This window comes from Argiope bruennichi, chromosome 3 (assembly GCF_947563725.1).
Source record: "Argiope bruennichi chromosome 3, qqArgBrue1.1, whole genome shotgun sequence".
Classification (NCBI taxonomy): Eukaryota; Metazoa; Arthropoda; class Arachnida; order Araneae; family Araneidae; genus Argiope; species Argiope bruennichi.
Window position 1 is genome coordinate 137,321,965 of NC_079153.1, and position 24,721 is coordinate 137,346,685.

General features: G+C 30.8%; 1 protein-coding gene across 1 annotated transcript; it reads right to left on the reverse strand.

The window, feature by feature from the left end:
• Nucleotides 1–10,970: 10,970 nt before the first annotated feature.
• LOC129963849 (uncharacterized) lies at nucleotides 10,971–20,438 on the reverse strand. Its single transcript, XM_056078425.1, has 2 exons — nucleotides 20,302–20,438; nucleotides 10,971–12,113 (listed from the first exon to the last, which is right to left on the reverse strand). Exons 1-2 carry the CDS (start codon nucleotides 20,323–20,325, stop codon nucleotides 11,256–11,258), a joined length of 882 nt encoding a protein of 293 aa, XP_055934400.1. The 5' UTR covers nucleotides 20,326–20,438; the 3' UTR covers nucleotides 10,971–11,255.
• Between the last annotated feature and the right edge of the window lie 4,283 nt (nucleotides 20,439–24,721).

Here is a 24,721-nt window from a genome sequence, read left to right on the forward strand (position 1 = left end):
ACATAATAGTATGACTGAATTATAAAGCTATCAAAATCTGAAGCTTAAAAATATTTTACACAAAAAGCTATTATGAGACCAAGTTACATAAAATATTTAGTTGAAAATTTTAAGGATCATTAATACTGGCGAACCGGCTGGTCGGCAAGATGGCTAGCTTATAATAAAGCTCAATGTGTGTGTTAGCACTTTACAGATCAGACTGTTTGAGTTATAGCTACCAAATTTCGCGAATGCACCTCAGAGAGATTTTTTTTTGAATTTTTGCTTAAAATTTTAATTAATTAAAAATTAAGCGAAATTTTTGAAGTTTATTTCATTATAACCTCCGAAAATATTAAAGCAAAAATTTGATTTTCATATCGTATCGAGGATCAAAAAATTATGTTTTCAATGATATTGTGGTGAATAGCATATAAACCAGTTAACTGCTCTTCTACCCGAACGATTGTTTTGGTATAATGGTTTAGTTACTGGATTGCTAACCACAAGGTCCCAAGTTCTATCCTAACGCATTCACATACCACTTTAATATTAATGTTTTAACCAACAAATTAAATTTCTATTTTTAATGAATTTTTAAAAAATGAATTACTTATAATTTTAAACAATGTATTTCACATAAAATGAAAGCAAAATTTAAACTTCACGAGCACGTTCCGGAAAAAAGTAGCTTTTATCAATGTCTTGCCATCATACTGACAAAAACTCAAACTAAAAAATATCATTAATCACTAAGTTATTGCAAATTAAACATATAAAGATTTAATTTTCAGCACGTGTCTGTATGAAATGAAATAAATATGAAATAGGATAGTTTATAAAAAGTAAATGCAAAGGAAAGATTTTAATGATCTTTTACCATATCTATATTCTTAATTCAATAAATCAGCTTTATTTAAGGCAAACAGGGTTTAATATATATACTATCAATTCAATGCCCGACGGTTAATTTATAAGCCTTTAATAAAAGTAATACATGCATTAAAAGGATTTAAATGAAGTAAATAATTATATTATAAGTAACTTGATTCTATAAATGCTTAAATAAATGAGGCATTTTTAGCTTTTATCTAGACCCTCTGCTCTGTGAATCATATTTAACAAAAAATTCTTAAGATTCAAATATTTTAAATAAAAAGAGTTGCACTCCAATCAACTAACCCAGTCTCTAAAACTGACTAATTTATGAATATTTGAATATCACTATTCAATAAAAACAGGTGATTTTAGATCACTTCATCGATCGTCTCAAAGATAATACCCTATTCAGCGTGCAGAATTTCTCAAGACTGATTGACTAAGATTATGAAAATGTTGATTGCTCTAAACTATTGTATTCAAAGCTTCATAAATCGACCAGATTTGATAGCAGAAGATAGAAACATTCATTTATTTATTAAAAAGTTGAAGTGTCAAAAATATTTCGCAGAATATGATTCCCCAGGACTGACTATCTAAAATTTAAACTTCGTAATTTTTTGAAGTCTAATTATAGACCGAAACAAAATAAAATATTGTTGTTCACGTCATAATTATTCTTGAGATATGGCATAAATTTACATAATTTATGAAAGATAATCTATAGTGCACATAATATTAAAATGATGGGCGACTCTGTTTCCATTACTCATATTTTTTTTAAAAATGCTTGATTTCAATACTAATGTTTGTTAAAGTAGAGTAGACATAGCTAAGGCTGCCTTACATTTAGATAATTTGAAGTTAACTCGCTACGTTATTATTGTCTTTTTTTAAAAGTAATTAATCTTTATAATTTTCTTTTTGGCAACGTTAATTCTCTTCTGACTTCATTGTTTATGACGTCATTGTGCTTTACTTTCAGATGTAATCTCAGCACGAAAAGGAATTGTTCGTTGTAAGTTCTTATAGAATTCTTTTTCCCTGTGAATGTTGAATTTTATGCATTTTAACCTGTGAATATTTGTAAGTAATCATTGTCGTAGCAGAAATTTTATGTATATATCTAAATTCTGAATGAGTTTTAATTAAAACTGCTTCATTAGAACGTGAAGTGAAGTGAACTATTTACTGGTAGGAACTACTTACAGCATACAATTTTTCAGAAAGCTAAGTTAGTCAGTGACTGATTTGAGACACTGTAACATTTTTGGCGTCCGCGACAGGAATATATAAAAATGTTTAGTACTGTAAGAGGATTTAAAAAAGAAGACCGTTACAGAAGCTAACCGTTACAGTAGCTGATTTAAAGAAAAATATCCTTAACAGCGAGGAATATAAAGAAAATCCTGATTTTGCGCAGGAACTTTTAACCACAGCGATAGCTGATCGGAAGCTGGAAGAACAGCATCAAATTGAAGAAAACAACTACAGAAAGCTAAAATAGATCATGATTTACAAATGGCGACAATTCAAGCCCAAACGTCTCATCCACCTAATTTAAATTATGACGTGAATACTTGTAAGCGTAAATTGGCATTACCTAGATTAGAATTTAAACAATTTGGCGATGATATAAAAGATTGGCTACCTTTTTGGAGTCCGTTTGAAGAAATTCACAAAGATGAAGAAATTCCGCCAGAGGAGAAATTTCAATATTTAATCCAAGTCACGTTGCTGGGTCACGTGCGAGAGAAGTAGTCGAGAGTTTTCCGCCAACAGGCGTCAATTATTCAAAAGCAATTGAAGGACTTCAATCTCGTTTTGAAAGAAAGGAAATCTTGGTAGAAGTTTACGTTAGAGAACTCTTAAAATTGATTATATCTGTACAAACTAAAGAATGGGTTTCATTGACATATTTATATGATAAACTTGAATCGTATTTACTCTATTTGGAAACATTAGATGTTACTACTGATGTAAATGCAAGTATTTTATATCCTATGGTAGAATCATATTTTCCGACTAAATTTTTAAAAGCATGGCATCGCAGTATTTCTTCTAGTTCGAAATATGATACAAAGAATCGTTTTTAACATTTGATGGATTTTCTCAAAAAGGAAGTTCAGAGTGAAGAAAGAATAAGCTTAGCGGTAGCTGGTTTTGGTTTAGGTAAAAGCCAAGATAGCAAACCATACAAAAAGAAAAATTAGGCTTCTGATCATTTGCGAGATAAAATACCAACTGCTTCAGGATTGCTGATAACTAAGTCAACTGCAGTAGTCAAGAAATATGTTTTCTGTGAAGGTAAGCATATGAGTTCAGAATGCTTTTCGGCTCAAAAAAATGAGTTTATCAGAAAGACAGAAAATCGTCAAAGAGAAACATTGTTATTTTTCGTGTTTATTGCAAGACACACAACGAAGACTTGTAAAGTTTTTGGTAAAAGTGAATTTTAGTGTGCACCCAGCTGTGCCAACAATGCCAAGTCGCCAATAAAGACAAAATAAACAAATACTTCCTCGGAACAGTTACGGTTACCATTTCCCGCCATCTAATTAGGACTTTTTACTGATAAGTATTGGTTTTTTTTTTCCATACGGTGCCAGATGCCGAAGGCATCTGTAGGAGGCACTGGGCAGAATTTTTTAACTTAAAAAAACATCCTACGGCTTCGTTAGCAGCGGGAGCGGGAACCTAGTAGCTTCGCTAGCACATTGAACACAAGGACTGTGTGGATAACATGAACTGTACATAATCAATTGAAAAGAAAGAATGAAGGATGTTGTACGAACGGATTTCAGAGGGAATTCTGCCAGGTGCCTTCTACAGATGCCGAAAGCACCGGGCAGAATTTTTTAACTGAAAAAAAAAAAAAAAAAAAACACAACATCCTACGGCTTCGCTAGCAGCGGGAGCGGGAACCTAGTAGCTTCGCTAGCACATTGAACATAAAGACTGTGTGGATAACAGGAACAGTACATAACCAAAAGAAAAGAAAAAAAAAAACCGGAGAAATAAGCAATCGGAACATTCTCCATGCAAAATTTCAAACAAACATACTTTTCCCAACTTCATCAACTCGTAAATAATATATTCCACTCACCCTTTATCCATTCTGCCGGTTCGATATCAAACCATTCTCAATAGAAAATTTCAAACAAGCATTCTTTCCTAACTATATGAACTAGTAATATATATATATATATATATATATATATATATATATATATATATATATATATATATATATATATATATATATATATATATATATATATATATATATATATATATATATATATATGCATATTTAACTCACCCTTCATCCATTCTACAGGTTCGGAATACTCCCGACATAACAAATTATGAAGGGAACCAACCGTTATAACACCAAAAGAATTACGAGAACTGCGAAGAATTCCATTGCAGCTGTCCTGAGTGAGAATGCAGACGATTTTTTTAAAGCGCATACTGACAATTAAAAATTGCAAAAGAATAAATATTTTCTGTTCGTATTCACATTAAAAAAAAAGAAAGAAGAAAATAAGTTTTAATTATAAGCTTAACTTTCTTTATTTAATAAATTTTAATTATAATAAAGAACAAAATTAAAATCTTTAATCGATTTATTTTTAATTTAACATTTTTCATAATGTAATTGTAGTTTATGTACAACTCAACCATTGCAAAAAGTAGTAAACAAAACATCAGTACGGTTGCTATAAGAGGGATCCAATGGGTTGCAATATTGGCGACAAACAGCTGGTGCACACTAATCTTCACTTAGGCCAAGTTTTTTTAAGATGTTTGGCTTGTTCAACGAAGAACGTGCCGTTGATGTGTGATAATATCACCTAACTAGATAAGCCTCAGCTTAAAAAAGAAGAAAATCCGCCAAGTGAAACTGAAGTCAAAATGTCTAATTTCAATAAACGAAGTACAAAAGTATTTCTTCAGACTTTAAAGGTCAAACTAATATCGGAAGATAAAATGAAAAATGTGCGATTACATTTAGATTCGATTTCACATAAATCATATATTTTTTAAAATGTTGCAAAAGAAATGAAATATTTGCCTCTGCATCTAGGAAAACTGGTACATTCTCTTTTCTCTTTACCAAGACATTCTGTACGACTGCTACAAAATGCGATTAAGAAATTTAAACGAGAACTTTGCTTGAATTTTTGAGATTTTGGACCAAGGAAAAATTTGTTAAATTATCCATCCTGTTTGCAAAGGCTCTTGGATAAAAGAATTAGAAGATGATAATATATTTTTACAATAGTGGAACAGTTCATATCCTCATCGGAGCAGACAATATGGGAAAACTGCAGACCGGTAACAAGAGGATGTTGTCATCTGGTCTCGTAGTAATTGAAACATACCTTGGCTGGACATTGATGAGAAAAGTACTAGAAGGAGATACTCCGAATGAGAACTTGGCGATGACAGTTACATCACTGTTTGTGAATGAAGCTGATATATCTAATTTGTGGAGATTGGATTAAATCGGTATCAATGATCCTATTGAGAAAAAGTCAAAACAAGAGAATATTTTTTAGAAATAGTTACTGTCAATGCTGATGGGAGGTACGAAGTCTGTTTACCTTGTGCTGATGGCAAATCAACATTACCTGATAACTTAAATTTGCCTGAAAAACGACTGAATTACACAACTTCAAAACTTGTGAGAATGAATTTGTAACAAGAATATGAAGCTATTTTTTCGAATTGTCTTGAAGAAGTCCCACAAGCTGAAATATCGAATTATGGAAGTTATCTACATCTTCGCCCTGATATAAAACCAAGCAGTAGTACGACTCCAATACGACCAGTGTTTGGTGCATCGGCCAGACTGCCTAATCATCCATCTTTGAACCAGTGCTTGCAATCTGGGACAAATTTGATGGAACTTATTCCTGGCCTTCTTCTACGTTTCAGAGAAGAAAAAATTGGAGTAATAGGTGATATGAGAAAAACATTTTGCAAAATAAGTATTCGTCAAGAAGACAGGAAATGTTTGCGTTTTCTATGGTGGGAAAATATGAAGGAAAAGAAATGTAAGTATTTCCGTCACACCAGAGTAGTGCAGTCCCTTCCTTTTAGCATCAGTAATTGATTACCACATTAAAAAAAGTGAGGGGTGCGATAACGCATTTAAGAAAAAGCTCGCCCAGAGTTTTTACGTTGATAATGTTGTCACTAGTGTGGAAAGTAAAGATGAATTAGATTAGATGAATTTAGCCATGAATCAAAAGATCTTATGTCAAAAGGAGGATTTGAATTAAGGGAATGGGAATATTCCGGACACGGCAATGAAAGTTATGGTAAAATAGAAATTCACGTTTTGGGATTGATCTGGAGTAAAGAAGCTGACACTTTAAAAATTGACATGGACTAGATAAATGATATCAAGGCTGAAAAGGTGACGAAAAGAATCTTGCTATCCTTAGTACACAAGGTGTTTGATCCATTTGGCTTCGTCTCATCGGTCATGCACTGTCCGAAAATTATATTACAGAAAACCTGGAAAACAGGAATTGGTTGGGATGAAGAGATTAATTGTGAATTACGACACGAATTTTTAAAATGGTTTCAAGAGCTAAAACTTTTGAAAAATATAGGAATTCCAAGGTACATTCAAATTAATAAAGAAAATCTAAGCAACTGTGCCATCCATATTTTTGTCGATGGAAGTCAAGATGCATATGCAGCTGTGACATATTTGAGAATTCGAAATAAGGACAAAATTGAAATATTTTTTTAGCTGTCAAGTCCAGAGTAACTCCCTTGAGAAGGGCCACTGTTCCAAGGATATAACTTTTAGCTGCTGTTATTGGTGTCAGATTGACAAATTCCATCATTGAAACTTTCGGTGAGAAAATATCGAAACATATTTCTGAAATGATTCGACCACTGTTTTAAAATGGCTATTGAGAGAGGAAAAATTGTCAGTATTTGTTCGCAATCGAGTCCAGGAAATCAGAAAAAATAGTGATCCAATATTCTGGAGCCATGTGCCAGGAGAAAGAAACTCAGCAGTGTTGCCGTCTAGGGGTTCCAAGGCAAAACATCTGCTTTCCTCAAAATCGTGGGAGGATCCTTAGTTGATAAAGGATCCATGGGAATTGAACAATCTGATGAATACATTGAATTATCATTGGGATGAAGAAGAGATTCTGAATAAAAAATCAAAAAACACTTATGCATTAACAAATTGTGAAGTCAGCGTGGGAGAGAATTGGTACTACAAATATTTTTCTAATTATAATATTATTGTTCGACTCGTTGAATGGATTCTTTGTTTCAAGCAAAATTGTTTGAAACCAAAAGAACGGAGTCGTGGAGAATTAGTTGCCCCGCAGAATTCTGTGATGCAGAAATAATACGCATGATTCAAGAAGAATCTTTCATTTCCGAAAATGATAGTCGACTTAAAACTCTTCAAGCATTTAAAGATGAGCAGGACATTATTCGGCTGAAAACTAAAATAACAAATAGAAAAGATAAGGACGAATTTTTTAATCCTGCTATCCTTCCTGGGAATCGCGAAGTAGTGAGACGACTGATCACCTACACCCATGTAAAAAATTGCCACGCAGGAGTACAAATACTGATCAATTTGCTTAGAGAAGAGTTATGGATTCTTCACGGAAGAGAAACTATGAAACAAGTTCTGGCAAATTGCATTATTTGTAAAAGATTTTGTTCGAAGAACTGTGTTATGATCGCTCCTCGTCTTCCAGAAAATTGAGTAAAAGATGCTTCCAAGCTTCCGCGCAGCGCGGAGCCGGGGGGGGGGGCGTGTAGCCCTCACTGATTTGGCGTGCACCGAGCCCGCTTACACGACGGTTCTTTGGTGGAATCGGGTCTCAAACTTGAAGCCTTCCGATTCAGAAGCCAAGATTTTATCACCAGGCCACCACGGCCTCATTAAATATATATATTTTTAAATTAAATACTTTAAATTTAACTTTACAATGCTCATTTCGCTTTTATAATTGAAAAAAAAATATTAAATAGGACTCGTGTAGCAAAGAGTAATGAAATTCGGACTAATTTCGTAAAGAAAGGTGCCAGTATGGCTTTTTTTCATTCTGTTTTGAACTATACCTGCCAAGAAAAGACATTGCTGATTTTGTAGATATATCCATCTCAAAATAAATTGCTCCACTTTACAGATACACTAATATATGACAAAAGGTGTAAGTTCTTCTTTCACGCTACAAGTCTCAATTAAAAAAAGATTTATAACAAAAAGGTGTTTTTTTTTTCTGTAGCAAATAATTAATAATTATTTTTCTTTAGTAAAGAGTTCAGGCCTTTTTTCTAACCAAAAAAAAAAAAAAAAAAAGCTGAAATTGGCCGAAACATCAGCGAGATTGCTGTGTATTTGTTGCTTACATAATTTTCATTTGAAACTGATCAACATGTTGGGCAAACACTTCCAAATCATTTTAGAACAAGCGACGGAGATACGAGTTGAAATTTACCTAAGTTTCTAGACATTTTCGGTTTCAATTCTACATTCGTAATTAAGAGAAATTTATTGGCGCGATTTTTACTTTTTGTAAAGAAAAAGCAAATATTGCAATTGTTAAAAAAAATTTATGCTCAAGTTTTTGTCGAATCTGCTCATTTCTTTTTTTCCTTGTGTTTGAAAAACACAAGTTTGGAATTGTGTTTTTCGGTCTGCGAACACGATAACGAAAAAATGCTTTAAGCTAAGTGAATGAAATTTTCAGTATGTAAGCCTTGATTGTATTTATCTTTGAAATGTGTCAAAACCGCAAATTTATTCATTTATTTATAATTTTAAACGAAATCCATTTCAAACATCCAAATACGATGAAAATGGTAGTTACTAAACAAAGAGACAGGTAAAAATTTGGTATAAATATTTGGCATCTAAAGCGTAGATAAGCATCATATTTGGAACCAAATCAATCAAGGACAAGGAGTTGGTCATCTGTACTTTTGGATGCATGTAAACGAGAGAATTGAAAGCACGATGACTTAAAAAACCTAGTCAGACCTAGATGACTTAAAAATCCAAATTAAACTTAGATGATGGAGACCTAGTTAAACCTAAATGACTTAAAAAGAGTCACCTAGTGACTACAATTCCAGTTTCGTGTCAAATTTTGGTTTCAACAAGTCTGAAAAAAGATGATAAAGAAAATACACAAAGATTTTTAGATGCGCATCCCAGCGATTGATATTACAGCATATCAGCGATTAATCGCCAAAGATCTCGCGCTAATAGGCTCTTGTGAAATTTTTGTCCGCCAGTGATATGCGATTAATAATACATCCAGTATTTATAGTGTAGTACCGGTTTTCTTTATTATGTTATGAAATACACGATTCTAATCTTTGAAAATCTGACAATTAATATTTTAGAACTCACGGCGTTTGAAAACTTAATCAAGGTCCTCAATTTTACTAGGGAGAGGAGAAAAGGATAACACCTTTATTACAGAAAATGCAAGAATATTTCAGGGAGGCAGTATATAAGTAACTCTCATAATTTGTATTTTGTGTTTGAGTATACATTTTGTTGAAGATTGACTTCCAAAAGTAGTAGTTTTTATACTTTTACTGATGGACTCGACTCTTTAGAATTAATCTCATTATAATTATTCAAATACCAAGTTAAAACCAGAGTTTTTCATGCAGCTGTTTCTACTCGAAACACTATTACAGTAGACTCCCGATTATCCGCGCCTGCCACACAAAGCTTTTTTTTTTTTTTTTGACTTATTTCTTCAAAAAGGTGCAGTTTTACAATTATGCTTTTGTAATTACATAATACATTACAGTATTAAAACAGTACATATGTATTAATTTTTCTGTATATCCTTGACGCCTCTCGTAAGTACAAAGCACTTTTCTGTTTTCATTAACAAAATGCATTTTAGGTTAGTTTTGAGTGATATACTAAAATATTAAGAGTTAGTTAAACATTTCCTGCTGTTTATTTTACGTTTTATTGTACATAAAATGATTTTTCAAAGTTAGAATGACTGTTTTCTCTTTTGGTATACCCGTTTTTAGCTTTTTTCGGATTATCCGCGATTTTTTTTTATCCGCGACGGCCGCGCCACCCAATTTCGCGGATAATCGGGAGTGTACTGTATATTACTGCATGATTGCAATACTCTCCGATGCAGATTTCTTTTCAAAACATCATTCGAAATCCTTTTTTATTCTTATAATCCTTTTATATATATATATATATATATATATATATATATATATATATATATATAATGAAGGATATTTCTAAGAACATTTAATAAATATACAATCAGAATAATAATAAAAAGAAAATATTTTATTAAGTTAATTTATAAACCTAGAATGACAATGTCTATAGATACATCCCATTAAATCATATGTTAAATAACATTTCGCAGATAAAATATATGTGCCACAGTTTCAAAAAATTGCATAAATAATTAGTTAAGATGAAATTTTAAATGCTAAATTATCAGTTTTTTTTTTTTTTTTACTTTACAGTGGATTATCTTATTATTTACTGAATTTTAAAAATCCTTGTTTTAAAACTTGAGGGGAACTAAATCATTTGTGAAAATATGGACTTAAGATAATTTTTAGACGATACTTTTTGCTTAAAAACCCTTATCGTTAAGGATTGAATTAAAGGAAGTAAGAACCTCTTCTGAACTGATCCTATAAGCCTTAGAATGATAATGCATTAACTCAATTCGTCTGCATATGTTATGTCGATGTAAACCATTTTGTGCGTAGGGAATTTTACAATACACAATTAAGGGAAATGTAATGAATGTGAACAGATTATACTATGGGGAAACGCAGCAAGCTTAACACTTTTTAAAAATTTCATTATTGCTTATTTTTGAAGTTAACTCTTAATTGTAATTTCCATGGTAATTTAAAAAAAAATGAAAAGTTTGTCATATTTATAATTGTGACAAAATACGTATTAATGAAAGATTCGGTGGAATAAAGAAATTTACCTGAATTTTGTTCCATGAATTTATGTATTATTATAAATAGTGTTCAAAGCTAATTTTGAAAATTTTATTGAAACTAATGAAAAAGATTGCATGCAAATAAAATTAGTATCATTAAAAAGTTAATATTTTTTAACCCAGAAATGAAGCTAAAATTATTTTTATAAGAAATATTCTCCAAAATTATTGAGAAAAAAAATGTTAAAATGTTGACTAATTTTTAATTGAAAAAATAGAATCAAAATCTTGTGAAAGCCTTTCCAAATTTGATAGTTCTAAATACAATATCATGTATCATGCTAAAAGATTTCCCTTTGTCACTAGTTTAATTTTACTCCAACAAAACAAACAAAAATCAACAGTTCGTGTAAGAAAAGTAAAGCTTTGGCATTAATGTGGACGGTATCCAAAATAAGGTTCCTTTCTTCCTTCATATTCGAAAGGTTTGTCATCGTCTTTTCTGGGACATTTGTTTTCAGGGAGTTTGCAGTGGTCTCGGCCGAGAGCTCGGATGTACCCGTAGCCTCTTTCGAAGACTTTCCCCGGTTCTTTGCTGCCATACGTGATGCCATGCCCGTAAGTCAGGTATCTCCAGGGGCCCTTGCCGTACTTGTCAACTGGATCTTGGACAATGCGTTTCTCGTACATCGTGAAATATAGAGGCAGTCTCGGATCTCGAACCACTCGAGAATTAGAAGGTTGAGAGCCTTCCGGTCGCTTGTAGTCAGGAGTGGATTCCTGGTTTGCAAGGTGGTGTGGTGCTGGGTATTCTGGCTCTGCTGATTTAGGATAAGTTAAAGACAGTTGTGGAACATTTGGTTGTTGACTCTCCCCTGCAGCAACTTGAGGATAGATTATAGAAGCATGTGACAGTCTATGATGACCTGGCAGAAGATCTTTGGGACGAGACGCGTGATCTTGCGAAGGATAATTTTTGCGTGATTCAGGCTGTCTATAGGATACTTGAGGATGATTCTGTGAAGGAGTTTGATGAGCAAATTCATCGGGATCGTTAGAAAGAACTGACCCAGTTTCATGAAAGTGTTCCGGCTGGGGGTAAGGCGAGCCTGCAGCTCTGCTAATTGCTTCACGGGAATTTTCATACTGATTTGATAAAGGCTCTTTGCTTAAACTAGATTTGTAAGGAACTTCGTCGTAAGTTGGCACCTCATCATCATATTTGATTTGTTGAGGATTCACGTAATTTAACTGTGCTTCAATGCCACTACACACAAACGGAAGACAAACCTATAATAAGTACAGAAATACTAAGTACAATCACAAATGACAATTACAAACAATAAACAACTAAGCAAAAAGTGTAAGTTAAAAAGCATAAATTAATCATAAAAGCATGCAGGTTAATGTCATGGTAGTTAGTAATAATCCATTTATTTATTTTTTGGAAAATATCGATTTAATTTTAAGATTTCGGAGCACTAAAATGAAAAGAGCAAGTAATAAAAACATTTTTAACTGCCAAGGTGTTAAATACCAGCAATAAAAATTTATTTTGATGAAAAAATATTTCTTGATGCCCTTAATAGAAAAAAAGACACTATTCTTTATACAATACAGTCACAAAGTAGGTAATTTTTTTTTTTTTACTATGTATGTTTATATTATATAAATGTATTACAGCTTATATATAAATTCATTATACATTATTTTCTATCATAAAATTGACTGTTAAAATCTGCAGTATTAAATAATAGATTGCTTCCATGTCCAGTTTTTATTTTGCACTAATGAATTTCGTTTCTTGCCGTAGGCATCAACGAAAACTAGTCGTCATCCGATTCTCTAACATTTTGTCATTGGTGCATACACGAAAACGATGGTTAGTCTAAATTGCTCGGATTTAAAAAACATGCCACTCAACGTATTTAAGAATACGTTAAATGTTTTTATAAAGAATTAAATTTTTATTCGCCGCATGAATTAACGTATTTCTTAAAAGTGAAAATTGTAGGAACCTTTGATTTCGATGATTTCTAAGAAATGGGTACAAACTTTTAGCATTTTTATCCAAAATACATAAGCTTTTAATTTTATCGAAATAAAATCTTTTAATTTATATTTCAAATGTTTTATTTCATTTTTTATCAATTATTGCCCAATTGCTAAACCTAAAACATAAGTGAAAAATCATTACTAGTACTAATATCCAAACTTTTGGTCATTTATTTCTACCCAAAATTTACCAGGGTTATTGTGAGTATATCAATAAATTACTTTTCAATAGTTATCGACGAATTTAATATATATATATATATATATATATATATATATATATATATATATATATATATATATATATATATATATATATATATATATCTCAAAATAGCCGCTTTTGGCGACCAGCTGTTTTGCAGGAAATATGGGTTGTATTTTATTTCTAATTATTTTCCTATACATAGCTTCGATTATTTCAACAACGTGTTTCTGAATAACAATTGTTGAGCTACGAAAGCCGTTCCAGTTTAGCGGCGTTGCTCCGAGTCTGCTTATTGTGTTTCGACGGTGTGCAACATCTCAGGGCTATTGAAGCATGATGATGCTCGCATTATGTTTCGCGGTGTTCGAACTCCACTTACAACTTGTAATTGGGTAAAACGGAATTTAGAATAAACGGAGGGGTAATTTAAAATAAACAGAATTCTTCTCCTATAGCTTTCGTAATTGAAGAAATGAAATATTTAATGAAACTAGGACTTTCAATGCAACTGCGAATGAATAGCTGAAAAAGATATCTTTAAAAAAATTACCAAAACTCTGTAAACAACTACAAGGTAAAAAAATTAATATTTTTTAAAATTTTAACGCTTAAATCTGTTTTTTTAATTAAAATTTCCTAAAGATTCTCCTCAAGGTGAATATTCTTACACATCAAAATATATTCTCTACAATTCTAAATCAAATATTGGCTTATTGAGCGCCTATGAACATGCATACACATTTTCTGAGGCTATTTGCGGTGCTTCTTCAGCTAAAGCTTTAAAAGTGCAGTAAAGCAACATTATTTTATAGGTCCAAAATGGCTGGCTATTGAAAGCATCATTTGCTTGATATCGCTGTTTTGCATATTCTGTTTTCTGTCACTGTTTTGGGACAATCATTACTTTCTGCTAAGCTGTTCTAATGCTTCCTTCTAACTTGTGGCAAACATTAGTTAGGTTAGTACATACTGGTACAGTTTCGCAACCGTGGAAGTGAAAAGTTCGCAACACGAACGATATTTAAGAAGCCAGTAAGAAAAAAAAGGGAAGAAAGCAATTAAGTAAGGGAAACAGAATGTTTATTTACAGGATTTTTTTTTTTTTTTTTGTAGAGTTAAGGATTTTTGAGGATAGCTACATTTGATGAGTTTATGCTAGGAAGCATTGCAATTAGTAAACTTTATCATATAATGTGTCTACTGGAAATGGCAAGGGTTAGGCTAAAAATTTCTACCAGCGAGAAAGATACAAAATATTGAGGCCACATGAACAAGGATTGATAAAAAATGCAATGTATGCTCGATAAGTAATTAAAAATATAAAGCCAACGATCCATTTATTCAGTAAATGATTCGAATTTCATTTCAACCCCTCTCCTCACTTCTTCTTCCCAATTAGATGCATAAGTATAGCTCATTACTGCACAAACTTTTGATGTATCACAAACTCATTCATCATGCAAGTGCTCATTATTATGAAGTGATAAAATGAAAATCTTTCAAAAATATGAAATTATAGCCTTATCCAAAGTAAAGTTGTAGATGCTTAAGCTTTCAAAAGCAAAAGATTATTTTTTGTAGCGATTCCCCATGTTGGAAATTGCTGCCAACATATGTATACATACCTTGCGATAGGAAAAGAACACTTAATCCCAGAAGAGGACGAACGCAAATAATTCAGGTTCTTCTATTTGACTTCTTGTATGCACAGAGAGAAATTATCAAAAAACTTTGCCCTCAGATTTTGGTGCAATTCCTTATCTCAAACCTCCAAAGAAACTGTTTATAGAATTATGTTTTAAAACAGAATAAAATAAAACTACAAAAAGCTAGAAAGATGAAATTTGGTTTTCCAAAATTATGTATTCCTAGAAATGTTTTTACGAAATTCATCTGCCTCTAACCATCCGTAAGCGAGCTTGTCAATGCGATCAATTAAACAAGACATTTCGCATATCATCAAAAGAAGGGATATTTCAAAAGACACGTTGGCAGTTTGGAGTCAGTCTGCCAACGTGTGTGTTGATGAGGTAGCTCAAAACGCAATTCATTAGATGTGTAAAATGTGTTCTGCGGGTTTCTCTCTATATAACCAACTTGACCAAAATAACATGTGATGCGAAGAGAAGGACCCAAACAGACAAACGAAATTCAACATACCAAAATTCGAGAGCAATCAGTCAAAGGAAAGAGGTACAAAATAAATTCTGAATTTCATTCTCTGTGCAACGACACGTATTGTGTCAACATACAAGAAAATCGAGCAGAGAATATACTCACTGAGTTTAAGTGTAAACAACTGCTCTTGACAATCGACTTTTACTCGAGAAATGGACGTGAAATGTATCTTATTGATCCAAAAACATTTAAAATTTTATTTCGAATTCGCTTCTAAAGTTGAGATATTTTTCCACATCACGCAGTTTCGACAGAATTATTTTGTTAACAGAATGCTCTGAAATTGCTTTTTCAAAGGAATTTTTCTTTAAATCTTTTTTTACTTCAATTACTTAGTTGCTGATTGTAACCATAACCGGAAGAGAGCTTTTTAACTCGATAGAATAAATGAATGATGTAATCGGGCGAATAACACTGATAAATTCTCATCCATTTATAAATATCAAAATTTCTTAAGCTTGTAACTATTCATCCGAAAACAAAACAAAAATGCACTTGAATGACAAATTACAGATGAGGTTCTTCTATAGGATGATTATTTCTTCAAAGAAAGGCATCCCCTTTTCGAAAGTAACAAATATTGATAGTGTGTTAATCTTAAATAGGTTTCGAAGCAGTTTCCTAATTTTTCAAACATAAAGGATACACCAAATTTAAAAAGTAGGCATTCAGGCAATTTCAATTCTACGCTCCTGCGTGCCCTGGAACCCTCAAGATTTGGCGGCTGCTTTGAAGTGAGCGAGGCGCACGATCGATGCACGTCAAAAGTTCGGGCGATAAAATAGAATATTCAGCTTACTTCGATTTCGAATTACCATATTCGAATTTGCTTGGTGATATTTCGACCAAAATTCTTGAGTAATATATAATTTTGTGTAAAGACCACATGATAAATTTCATACCACTAACTTGTTATGTTTTCGAGTTATAGTGTCTCAGACGACAAATGGTTTCTTCGAATTCAAAGAGGTCTTAAAAGTGGAAACTCTCAATATCTCGAGTTTGAATATTTTCTTTTTTTATATGAAAAAGTAAAAAAAATGTGCTTTTCAGATGCCATTAGCGTACATTCGACTTATAACTAAATCCGCCGCATTACAATCCTTTTTTTTTCAAATTAATAAAGATGAAGAAGTATTCAAACAGACTTTTATTAAGCTTCTAAAGTTAAGAAAAAATAATTTTTTTAAAAAAATCAAAACGTAGCAATAATACAGAGATGAAACAAATACCATAAGAAAAAGCACTCCCTGAACGTTTTAATAAATTACTATAATTTTTTAATTATCCCTATCCCACCTGAATTGCTAACGCAGTTTGCATACGACATTGCAACAGCTGGCTTTAACCAGATGAATGCTCAAATAATTATAAAGCTTTTATGCGAGTAGAAATCCAGCTTTTGCAATCTGTTAGTTCAAGAAAGAAAATCGACACCATTTTTAGTGAATATTTGGAAAAGTAAAAACTAGAAATTAATAAATATTAAAAAAATTCGTTAAAAAACTCTTTTTATAAGTATATTAAAAATTTATAGAAAATATTGAAGTCAAAACAAAAATTGCAAAGTCGTGAAACGTAGTAAAGCTAATAAAGTCGCAATGACTATGATAAAGAAACGAAAAACTATAAAAACAGACTCTCTATAAAAAAAATAATTACATTAGAAACCAAATGGCAATTACAAATTAATCAAAGCACTTTTATTAATATCTTAAACTTCAGGAATTACTTTTCGGTAATCAGATTTTTTTTCTTAATCTATACTTATAATAAAGCTCAATGTGTGTGTGTGTGTTGGCGCTCTACAGGCCAGACCGTTCTATCTGCAACTACCAAATTTGGCACATGAATACCTTAAAGGTCGGGAATGTGCACCTCGGGTCCCTTTTTTGAATTTTTAATTAGAATTTTAATTATTAATTAAAAACTAACTTTCCCGCCAAAAATCTTTTCATTTCCCCACCGCCAAATGAGTAAGGCTTCAGATTCCCCACCCCCCACGCTAACGAGGATAGGCTTAACATAACATCGGCCGATTATTTCAAACGATTCTGTTTATTTTCTTAGCATTTGATGCATTTAAAATTAAACATTGTTAATTAATCGATCTTTCAGATTCATTCTGAAGTACTTTTGAATTAAAATAAAACAGAATAAAGAAAATTAAAAATTTCTAATCTGCGTAGCGTTATCCCAACTGGCGTAGAAAGTTCGAGCATTTCCGTTACTATAATTGGCGTTGAAAACTCACGCATGCGCATTGTGTTCTAAATGTTGGCAATTCTATTTTCAACGGATACGGACTTGATTTTAAAGGCTTAACATGTTTCCGAACGATTATTTCAAACGATTCTGTTTATTTTCTTAGAGTTTGATGCATTTAAAACTAAACATTGTTAATTAATTGATCTGTTCATGATGAATTTGAAAACATTTTGTTGAAAACTTCGTAAGATATTACATAAATTAAGAAAGATATTCTTTAGTGCTCATAAGGTTTAAATACTCAGCAACTCTGTTTTCAGTACTCATATTTAAAAAAAAAATGCTTCGTTTCAGTGAAAAAATGTTCTTATATTAATTGCAGTTTAACCACTTTCATTTTAATTTAAAGCATAAATTCTGCGGGAGCTAACAGAAAATTAGAGAGATACATATTACGCTATGGCTTCAGGCCTTTATAATATTACGAGTGAATTATATGACTATCAAAATTTGAAAATATTTTGATGAAGAAGCTATTAAAGTAGGAATTACATAAAATATTTAATTATTAAAATTTTAACGAGCATTAAGATTGACGAACCGGCTGGTCGTAAAGGCGGCTAGTACAATAATAAAAGCGTTTTTCTTTTGTTTTAATACGTCGATAAAAGTATTTTTCAAACATTTATTTTCAGTGAACACTTAATTATCACGTAGAAAAATTATGAAATTAAAAAAAAATAGCGAGTGGAAAGAAAATAGTAAATACATTTAATGGCAAAGAACAAACATATGAGGAAATTAAATATAAAGAGCATCTTATAAAGATTATAGTCATTTTTAGAGGATTTGTCGTTTTAAGTGTTAGGACTAGAAAACCTATTTAAGTAAATTCAATAAAAAGTTTATACCATTTCAATGTTTCATTTCTATATATTTCTGGTTAAATAATTAAGATTTTCATTTGGAGAAGATTTTAGCATGTTTACAGCATTGTCAAATAAGAAGTACGGTATTTCATTACCTGTGATATTAGATTAATATATTAAATAAATATATTAATCTAAAATATTAAAACATTCAAATTTTCTTAACAATCAAAATATCTTCAAAATAACAAGTAATTTTAGTTACATGAGTAATTAACTTATTATTATTACTTTCCTAGCGAAGAATAATATTGAAATTTTAAAAAAAGTTATTTTAAGAAACATTTCAACTAATTTTATAACATATTTTTGTGAGAATAATATATTGTTTTGTATATCATTTCTAAAGCGCGAAAATCATTTCTAAACGTATCGCACGAATCGAAAAGGAACATGCGTTGATTTACAGCTGAATTGAGTGTACTTAGCTAATGGAAAGGAGTCAATTTAAATGTGCTGTATCACAAACAATTTTTCAATAGTAAATTTTGAAAAAATAAAATAAAATAAAATACTGAAATTTTGCCATAGCAATTTTGCCATAATTCCTTCCCTAATACAAATATTAGTGTTTGTTCCTTATTGCTTTATTATGAATTTATCACGTTATTTTAAAGCTGCGATTTTATGAAATGAGCCATTTAAAATTTAAAAAAAGAGAGAAACTAATACATTCAATTTTCCAAAAGCGATTGACTGCAGAAATGAAAGCATTATAAATTAAATTCATTTACAACAATTGAATGCAATTTTTTTAAAGCATTGAATAAAATATAATTTTTTAGTTTTTGTACTGAATTTCAGAATATTCGCTTAAAAATGAGCAAGTTCAGTCAAATTTTGAAAGCAACCATTTCCCAGATCTCCTTCGTATTGCTTAAATCCTCGGGAGTCTAGAATAAACAGAATAAATAAGGAAATAAACAGAGCGTTAATAAATTTTCTGTCTTGAAAATATATATGCTAATTAAGCTGATATGCTCACTAAAAACCGAAAACCTGTAAGGAAAACATATTTATCATAACATAAGAGTGAATAAAAGTTTGGCAAACTTTTATTCACTCTTACAAAATACAAAAGAACTCGAAAAGCGACATTGAAAGAATTGAACTGGAGAAAACTTTGAAAGAGACTCAAAAATTTCGAAAGAAAGTAACTGCCATAGTAAGTAAGTTTATTACGGTGCAGCTGTGGTAGATTGAACACAGAGTCACACAGTGAACATGTCGATTGATTTAAAATTTCCCATTTTTTTTTTACTTATATCTTGGATTATCTAAACGTCTGAGAAAGTTCTCAAAACATCGATTTTTTAATATAAAAATTAAAATATAGATATTAATAATTAACGAAAAAGACAGCATAAAAGAAAAAAATCATAAATTACGATTATTATTAAAGATAACTAAATGAATTAATTAAATACTTGGATGTTTTATTAGTTTATCATTATTTTGTTATTATTTTATTAGTACTGTTTATTAGTATGGTTATTAGTATTTTATTAGTAATGGTTCTTTTAAACAAAACATTTCTGAAAACATTGAAAAAGTCTGAGTGACTGAACCGCTTAATCTGTCATAGTTAATTATTCACATTTAAAAGAATTACGATATTAAAATGTTATTATTCACTAAAATGGGCAATATAGTTTATACATAAGATTAATTTGAATAGAGATTTCTTCAAAAGAATTTCTTTCTTTCTTCATAATTAAAACACAGCTAATCATTTTTAAAAATATGAAATTGGAATGAACAATTTTTTTAGTGAAAATATGATATTCAAACAGGTCCTTTAATCTGCTGTGTCCCCTCAATTTATATAAAAATTTCAAGGCCAACTGCTCATCCGCCGAACTTTCATATAATAATGAAGCAGATTTAAGATTATTCTTACCGAAATCCACAATGCGATTTTCATCCTGGTTCAGGAGTTTGTAATAAGCAGCGTGGGAAAAACGATTCGGACCTTGGAAAAAATAAATCACGAATCGCCAATGAAGGGATTATTCAGCCGTTGCACTGGCCGTTAAGAGGTTGCTGCATTCACTTAGGCGACCCGAGAACTCGCCAAATCAGAGAGCCAGCCTTCTGTTAAACCCTAAGAGCCACCGAATGTTTTTTATGTGTGACAGATCTTATAGATAGTAATTATATGGACATAGTGATTGTTGTGCTAATGACCCGGAACTTAATGAATCAGCAGCAATTTGGCCATTGTGTTTTGTTCGCATTTAGAAAATTTTCTTCCCAGAGTTATTTAATTTTTCATCAAATATTGACAAAAAGAAAAATACTATTGTAATTAAAAAACATTTTCATAAACTGAGAGTTAAATGACCGGATTTTCTGAATTTCATTCCAGAAGTTTTGGATATTGAAGGAGTAGGGCTAATATTCTGGACATATAAAGGATGTGAAATTCTGAATTACTTTTCATCAGTAAATTAAACAAAAAGATTTACAGAGTGTATTGTCATCTGTAAGTCAAATTTCTGTTAAGTAAAATTTTTAAGAAGCTATTATTATTTTCTATAGGAATTCTTAGTAAATAAATTTTTAAAAATCCTGAAAAAACGAGAAATTTTATTTAAAATTCTTTTCCAAATGTTAAGAATCAAAATTATTCCAATTATTCCGGACTTTTCATTATAAGGAAACTAAATGCCTCTGAATGGAAATGGCAATTGGAAAACAAAACTGAAAAATTTATTACTTCTTTTCCTTTTCAATTCTATCTCGTCCATCTGATTGTTTTTTTTTTCCAAATCAAGATAAAAAATCGCAATTTCAAGTAGAAAAGAACTGCTCTTTTATTCTCCTGAAAACTAGGCTGATCCTATTCTATCAATGGTAAGGATAGGGCAGTAGGGTTATTTTCAGAATTCAGTTATTTCTTAAATTTCGTTTTTCGTAAATTCCATCATTTCATATTTTTTTACTCCTTCTCATAATTTTTAATGTGAAGTATTATTCAATAGCGAAAAACGGAATTATCTAGAGACATCATCAGCCAGAATTTTTTTTAAATGTATTGTTCCATAATAAAAAAACAGAACAACTATGTAGAGACATCATCAGCCGGAAGAAAAAAAAATCGAGATTGATTTCACTAACGATCACTTTGTAGGTGATATTTATGGATAAAAAAACTTTTTTTTTTGCTGGAAAGACAATGCCATTTCTAGCATTTTAAATTTATGACTTTAGCTAATAGTTTGAAGTATAAGTCGGAAAGACTAAAAGAAAAGGCCTTATTATTCTACTATCACAAGCGGCTGTTCAGCAGGAGTGAATTATTTGGTTTTGGTTTTAAACTGTTGAGTGAAATGTAAACGTAATGTTGCTGCATCAAAACATATATACTAAACTTAGACAGCATAATATTAAGGCACCTAATAAATAAGTAATAAATGCAAGTAACATAATATTTTTAACTAGCATGTCATATAAAAAATAACTTAAATCTGGTCGATGCTAGTCAAAAATGTTCGATGTATTTGACTAAATGAAGGCAGTAATATCTATACCTATTTCGAGACGAACTCTCCTGCGATATGAGCAGTTGGTGGAACGATTTTTTCTTAATAATTTATTACAAATAAAATAACTTATACGTAAAATAATATTATTTGACGTGTTAATAATTTTTTGTTCTAATAGAAGGAAGTTTAAAATGTGCCATTCCGGAGAAAGAGTAAAAGAGGTAGTTGTAAAATCAATGAATTATTTCATATATTATTCATCTTTAACATTTTAAAACTATATAGAGCTTTAAAATATGAGTTTTTTTTAATGAATATTGTACAAACTGGATTTATTTAATATAAAATGAATATATTTAAATCGTTCAGTTTTCAAAACTTTAAAGTCATTTTCCTGAATTTTAAATATGCAGAAGTCAATATATAGAGTAACAGCAAAAATGAATTCTATGTCATAACAAGTATAAATATCATAAACGATTTCCCAAAAATATTTTTATATTGATCTTTCTTGCAAATAACTGATAAATAAGATTTTTAAAAATATTCCCTTTTTTTATCTATATAGTAGTAACTTTCCATATTTTTTATCCATAATAAAACAAATTTTGAGATTCAGTTATTTTTGCAAATCATTATAAAATCACTCCAGGCTGTATTAAACCAAATTATATGCAACAAATTGAAGGTAGTTCAAATTTATTTAATCATTCGCACATTGGCTTATGTTACAATAAGGAATGATGGAAATAATTATGTTGAATGGATTCCATTTGCATGGATGTGTTCCATTTGACAAATCTGATATTATAGAAAAAAAGTAAATTCTTTGAATACCATTTTTTTCAGAAATTCTTCAACAGAAGGGTCAAAATTCTTCAGAAATGAAGGAAAAAAAATGCTCTTGTAAAGGTTTAATAGCAATGAAAGGAAGTTGTAATTTTTTAAATATAGTTAAAAATGACAATAAAGAAATTTTAATGATGTTATTTGATTTAAGCGAATTTATAATAAGGTTATAAATGTCAAAAAAACTCTCAAGAAATTTCAAGACTCAAAAAATTTTTATAGAGTTCTTTAAGATTGTAACTTTCTTCCATTTGTTAGTTTGATTTATTCATATGTAGGAATCTTGTAAGAAATCTCCAAATTCTGGCGGGAGATACATTTAATCCCAGTTAATCTCGCCAAATATTGCAACCCTGATACAGGCTGATATGAGGACCTACTTTTATAAATCTGTGACTCGCAAGTAGAATAAGCGCTGGGTGTGTTTGTTCCGAGACAGGAAACAATAATACAACAAATAAACATTTCGATCAACCGGTTATATTCTCCAATTAACGGAGAAAGTTACAATTGCTCTTTTTTTTCTTTTTTCCCTAACCTCGTATTCACATTTCGATACTACGCTGAAAGCAGTTTCTGTTGCGACAATTATACAGCACGGGGATAGATAAGAGAATTTGTACACATTTGTATCCGAAAGGTGAACTTTTGTTTGAACGGAGCATTTTTTTAAAGAGTTACTTTAGACAGACGTCCTGAACGAGTCCTATTCAGTGTACCCTGCTTTAAAAATAATTGATTTTCCCATGAATCTAGCCGATCAATAAAATCGTGTCCGGAAATGTCTTCTGTAAAAAAATAAAGAAATAAATAAAGATATATTTTTTCGTTGATTTTTTTAAGACTAACAAAGACAACAGAATGCGGAAGCGGCTGGAAATTATTTTTTATTTTGTAATTTGAATCCATACATATAAAGGGATATCTAGCGATCAATAATATAAGTCATCATAATATTTAATACCTCATTAAAGAACGACAGATCACCCAGTGAATTTGTTTCAGTTACAGTTGAAGTCATCGAATTTATTTATAAGTGCATTCGTAGAGAAAAACGAAGAATCAGCATCTGATGGAATCGTGGATTTTTTTTTATTCCATTCATCAACGTTGAGAATGTTGTTTTACGAAGCCAATCTAAAGTTACTATGAGGAATACTTCAGAAATTGATTTTTTAATGCAATTTCTTTAAATATCGTTTATTCTATTCTTCTTAATTATGAATAAAAAGAATTATAAGAGGCATTTTATCCGCGCTTGTGTATGTTTTTCAGACAGAAACAAAGAATTCAAAAGCTTATCCAGACTCATACAAGATATCTGATTCTTAATAGTTTCTCAAATTTTTCAAAGAATTGAAGTCTAATTGATAGTATTATTTATTGTTAATGTTAAATGTGAACATGGTTGATTAAGAACAATACGGATGACAATTAAATTGTTATTCCTGAGATGCCAAATTATTTTTCATTAAATGTATTAGTAAAAAATAGTAGTTTAAGGGGTTGATTCGACTATTTAAAATAGTTTTATTCATTTTCGGTCCATGTGTTGTTCATAGGCCACCGCATTAAACGTGGCAGATCAGTAAAATAAATATGAAAAATGCCTCTCGCTACTCTTGGAAAAAATTTCTTTACGTCAATTTAAGTGTTATACAAAAATGTAGGAAATCATTCGATGAAGCAGAGTCAGGATTAGTGAACAGTGTTATAAGAATGTTGGGAATTATTTGGATTACTTTATTCATCTCATCGCCCCAAATGACTTAATGGGGAAAGTGTATGCTGTCATCTAAATGCTTAATAGGAATGTAATATCATTCCTTCGCATTTTTCCAATAATTTGTGGATGTTCTAGGGTCTCTAACATTGTGTGATATCTAGCAGTCACAGATCATTCATTTTTGAATTTCTTGTTTTGACTTTGAATCCCTCCTGAATCTCTTTTGCTGCGTCTGCATCACGGATGATTTGCCGATT

Bases quoted from the DNA above. Each gene is read 5' to 3' on its own strand.
- LOC129963849 (XM_056078425.1), bottom strand. From the start codon at position 20,325: ATGAAAATCGCATTGTGGATTTCG. The intron at 12,114-20,301 runs GTAAGAATAATC...TACTTATTATAG, and splicing joins AAATCGCATTGTGGATTTCG to GTTTGTCTTCCGTTTGTGTG.